The 5,099-nt window shown below is 37.8% G+C and overlaps 1 protein-coding gene across 1 annotated transcript; it reads left to right on the top strand.

Moving 5' to 3' along the window:
• Positions 1-261: 261 nt before the first annotated feature.
• LOC113310694 (TBCC domain-containing protein 1-like) lies at positions 262-4,009 on the top strand. The gene is made up of 9 exons (XM_026559441.1): positions 262-875; positions 978-1,124; positions 1,425-1,805; positions 1,926-2,030; positions 2,298-2,438; positions 2,549-2,752; positions 2,924-3,016; positions 3,114-3,225; positions 3,615-4,009. Exons 1-9 carry the CDS (start codon positions 399-401, stop codon positions 3,656-3,658), a joined length of 1,704 nt encoding a protein of 567 aa, XP_026415226.1. The 5' UTR covers positions 262-398; the 3' UTR covers positions 3,659-4,009.
• Positions 4,010-5,099: the final 1,090 nt, after the last annotated feature.

The following is a 5,099-nucleotide window of genomic DNA, read 5'->3' as shown; positions in this document are numbered from 1 at the left end:
GGCTACTGACTCTACAGTGTAACAACATCTTTGCGCTTCTCTGGTCCTGCAGGGTTTCACTATCTTAACACTTCAAGGTCTGTACAGTATAGCGCCATCATGACTGCACACTGACTAGACCGGCTATGGTGTAACGCACAAACTTTGCGCGTCACGAGCCGGACCAGTAATAGAAAAGAAACCCCGGAAGAATGAATCCAAAAACCCTCGCCTAGTGAGTACTGACTATAACAAACTTGTCAATCATTTACGCATCGCCTAGTACTACTTTCTAATCGTACTCCCCTATACTCCCACATTCTCTCTCTCTCTCTATTTCTCTGAATAACCATTTCTCTTCTCTGTGTATCCATCTGTTTTGGTCTCAGTAAGTCAGATTCAAAATCATCACATGAGACATGAGCAACGAAATCGAACCTTCATCATCTTCATCACCCAAACAACAATTTCTTCATGTAAGAAGAGAACCATTTGAATATGGTCTTCTTCCAATACCAAAACTCATCTTCTCTGATGGAATTGTAACCCTAACTGATCTTAAACATAAACTTCTTCTCAAAGCTGCTGCTGCTTCTTCTAATCGAATCAATGCTGCTGATATCTCTGAAATCCTTCAAATCTCGATTGATAATGCTCATATTGTTCTTGAAACATTAGCTTCCATTCTCCCTTTTGATTCTGATCCAATTGTTAATGCTAACCCTAATGAGATTGATTCTGTTGGTGTTAATGTTTATGATTTGATTTTGTTTCTTTATATTCAATCTTATAAGAGACTTTTGCCAAGAACTCATAAAGATTCAGCTGTTGTTTCTGATGTTTGGCCTTCAACTTCTGCATTTGATGGATGTCTTTCTGCTATGTCTCCCTTACAAGTAAGTGTTTCTTGTTCCTTTTGTCCTTCAAATTTATTATTAAATCATGGTTTCTATATTCATCTACTGTGTTTGTGATTGGATCAAATGAATTCTTTGCAGCTTGTAAGGAGCAATAGCCGCCGATTTGTGCCATCACAAGTTGATGAAGAGATGCATCAGTTATCCTACTTACAGAAGCACTTTGCTAATATACTGTCTCTCTTGGCCGATTCCGTGGAAGGGAATGAAAATGATGACGAAGCTATGGTTGGTACATCCAACTTGTCTTACTAGTTGTGTAAATTTTTATTCATCAGCTAGTCTTTTCACAACTTTAAATTTGTTTCTTTGACACTTCTATCATTTCTTGTGCATATTTCTTGCATTTTGTCTTTTGAATACTAAATCATGTTTCTGTCCATAATGTACTACATTACTTCGTACTGGTTACTACTGTTAAATAAACCATGTTTCTACATTAAGTAACTTGTTAGTTGGATTCATGATTTGTTGTTGCGTGGAAGAGCTTACAATTAACGCGATTCTTACGTTGCCATTAACTGGCAGGTTTTGTCGTTAGACAGGTTTGAGCACCTTGGGTTCCTAATTCAGTTTCGTGAAAATGGTTCTGAGGGAATTCCATTGAGCCAAGCTGCTCCCTTTTTTGCAAATTCTGATCCGGAGATGCCAGCTGCTCCAGTTCCTGCAGCACAAGTGCATGATTGGATTCTGCAGAATATACTGGCTGCGTTAGAACACTCTGGTGAAAAAGTTTCCTCCAAGGAAACTAGCCCAGCCAATGCCACTGATCAAGATGTTGCTATGGCTGATGCTTCTGGAAGTCCATCAAAGGGTTCAAATGGTGCAAGAAATATTAATTTTGTGGAGGCAGTCTCGAAAACTTCAGTTGTAAAGCAACCATCTGATCTTAAGGGCTCTTCTATAAAGGTACTAGAGAAGGATGTACTTAGTATTTCTCGATATTTGTTGGACTTATATGCTTCATCACTTGAAGCTATTTTTCGTTCTTATTCCCTAAATACTCTGGATTATAATTTTCTGTTGCAGGTTCTGAACTGCCATGACTCGGTAATTTACATACTAGCACCTTTACAATATGCAACAGTTTATGGATGTTCTGATGCAACTGTTATTCTTGGAGCAATTGGCAAGGTATGCATGAATTGGTACTTAATGGTGTCTTTCACTACTTCGAGTTTGGGGTTTTTCGTACCATCTATCTTTATTGAAGTAGGGAGTTGAGGGTGTGAGTCGTGTGACCCTTAGTTGGGGAAGAGTTTCTTCAGAAAAAAGGCTAATGTTATTTTGGGGTCCTAGCAGAATGTACAAATTAGGTGTGACTTCATGTCTATATACTTCACTAAGACAATTAGACAGCTGATATTTGCATACGTATATGAATTTTGTGTTCCAAAACAGGCTGTAAGAGTTGAGCACTGTGAAAGAGTGCAAGTTATTACAGCAGCAAAACGGATTTGCATTGCCAACTGCCGTGAGTGTGTGTTCTTCTTGGGGGTAAACCAGCGACCAGTTTTTCTTGGTGATAACCATAAATTGCAGGTTTGTGAATTTGTTATCTACACATATATACTCTGTTTCTGCTAAACCATCTCTAAGACCCACCAGCAGACATATCTTAACAAAACGTTGGTTTATCCTGATTTGTTCAGGTGGCACCATACAATACATTTTATCCACAGTTGGGGATGCACATGACTCAAGCTGGTATTGATGCAAATATTAACAAATGGGATGAACATCTGGTGCTGGGAATGGTGGATCCGCATGATTCACTATCTCATCCCGCAGGTGTTTCTGATGTCCAAGCTGATTCTGCTGTGTGCCTTGATCCTGATCATTACACAAACTTTTTGGTATGCTCCTAAATTCAGATTCAGAGTACTAGTGGAAGTCACAATCTCACATGTTACTTTGGATTTCCTGTTAACTATGTCACTTGTGTTTACTTGGAAGTGTTATTCTCCTGCATAGATTGTGTTGTATCTAATCACGAAGTGATCTTTGTTTTTTATGTTGATGTGTAGATTCCTAACTGGTTTGGAGATGTTCCACACGAGGCTACAAAACATAACCCTTTTCCCCTGCCCGAGGTTTACATGACGTCTCAGCAGAAAAATGTATGTCCTAATGGGGCACTTTGTATTACAACTTTTAGGTGATAACTGCGTTTGAGGTTCTTTACTGACATGTTTCACATTTTGAATTTCTATATAGTATCAAAGCGCTGAAGAGATCAAGCAAGCTTTAAGGAATTTGCGACTCGAGGATAATAAGAAACGGGAGTTATCAAATGCCTTGCATCTATACTTCAAGGATTGGTTGTATGGTAATATATTTTTTTAGTTCTGTTTATTTCGCTTAATAAATTTGGAAACCTTATGAACCACATAATCAGTTACTTAGATGCTTTATGATAAGAAGAGTGAGCTTCTGTTACCCACTTATTATGTGGGTGGGTGAAGTTCACGTCCACGATTGATTTTATCATTTTGTTTTGGAAAATCATGGATGAAGTAGCCTGTGCTTTCTTACGTGATTAATCATCCGTAGAGGCTATGCATGTTGATCTACATTAAATGAATAGCTAAGGCTGAGCCATTTGTTTTTGCCGTTAAGTGCCTCTCGTTGTTGTTTACTTTAAACACAATGCAGGTGTACTGGGGGGGATCTGACCTCAATAACTATCTAACAGTATATTTATTTTTGATATCGCAGCATCCGGAAATATCCGCCAGCTTTACTGCCTACAAGGTGACTAACTTTTGCTAGGATTACTGCAGTTGAAGAGGCTCTTCGGAGAGGTTGTATATTTGTCTTTGTTGTTCTCGATGTCAGTTATCTGTTGCGAACCCCGATTTCTTTTTCCTCTAGAGTGTTGAAGCAAACTGTACCAATTTTGTGTTATATCTTTTTCCTCTCGAGTGTTAAAGAAAACAGTACCAATCTTGTGTTACGTGCAGTACTGTACATATGTGTTTGTTCAGGATCTTTATTAGTTGCAATCGGAAATAAATGTCCTTGATTGACTAAAATGTATCCCATTTTGCTGAGTAAATTGACTAGCTTGCCAAGCTTTTTTATTTGTTGGCACGAATAATCACCTATTTAAAGCAAATCTGGTAGTTCAGACAGAATCTCAACTTAGGTCATTTGGGTTAGTCTGTCTTTTCCTGTTTAAGAATGCTGTTGTTATTATCAGTTGCACTTGTATGCCATCTCTATAGCATGCTGTGCTGCGTAAATTGAATATATGGCCTAAAATTGGAATCCTATTATTGGGGCTTAAAAGGCTTGGCTTTTTGGGGGCTATATAGGGTCATGAAATAGTGATAGTGAACACCCCCTATCCAAATATTTATATAATGACTAATATGACCCACATGATTTGAGATAATAAACTTGATTAATATCACTAATCATGATTAACTAATTAATCAATACTAATTCATTTCTTTAAATTAAGTGTCGAAGATGAACATCAAAACAAAAAAAAATTTGAAGGAAGAGAAGATGAGGAAAAGAAATTTGGGGAAAAAAATGAAAATGAGTGATTCAAGCAAAATTTTTGATGTAGGTGAATCCTCATCTTCAAAATACGATAACATATTAATACCCATCAACAACGATAAGTTATTTGCTGATTTTTCAGAAAATCATAAAAAAAAATTCTCAAACTCAAAATAACCCTCATGAACCTTACTATGATTTCGAAGGACCAACCCAAAAAGAAGAAGAAATCGAAGAAGCAAATGCTCAAGATTACCAGGTATACCTCTATTCTAACTCCTACTTCAGTTTTTAAGCTCAGAGTTGCAAGAAGTTTCAATTTTTTTCCTTTCGAAAACCCTAGGTTTCCAGCCGCCAGGTCCAATAACGACTTGGAAACCATGAACTCCTAGCCGTTATTCTGTTTACGGCTCACTATTGATGAACTCCCAGCCGTTATCAAAATGTTACGGATGGAACGAAGAATACTCCTGGTCGTAACTGAAAAATTACGGCTAGGTTTTTTCTACGTGCATGAGAAGCATTTAATACTATCGGCGGCAGTTAGGTTTCCTGGCCGAAAATATTAAATGCTATTTAATGCTGTCGGCGCCGGTTGGGTTACCCAGTCATAACTTGTTTTACGGCTCGTTTTTTAGGTCGTAAGCTGACTCATCCAGTTACAGGCCAATTTACGGCCCGGAATATCATTTT

This window comes from Papaver somniferum, chromosome 9, assembly GCF_003573695.1.
Source record: "Papaver somniferum cultivar HN1 chromosome 9, ASM357369v1, whole genome shotgun sequence".
NCBI lineage: Eukaryota > Viridiplantae > Streptophyta > Magnoliopsida > Ranunculales > Papaveraceae > Papaver > Papaver somniferum.
This window is presented reverse-complemented; position numbering and strand designations above follow the sequence as displayed.

Excerpts from the sequence above, each read along its gene's own strand:
- LOC113310694 (XM_026559441.1), top strand. The coding sequence starts at position 399 with ATGAGCAACGAAATCGAACCTTCATCATCTTCATCACCCAAACAACAA. Across the intron at positions 1,125-1,424 it reads AAAATGATGACGAAGCTATG|GTTTTGTCGTTAGACAGGTT; the intron begins GTTGGTACATCC and ends ATTAACTGGCAG. Across the intron at positions 2,439-2,548 it reads GTGATAACCATAAATTGCAG|GTGGCACCATACAATACATT; the intron begins GTTTGTGAATTT and ends TGATTTGTTCAG.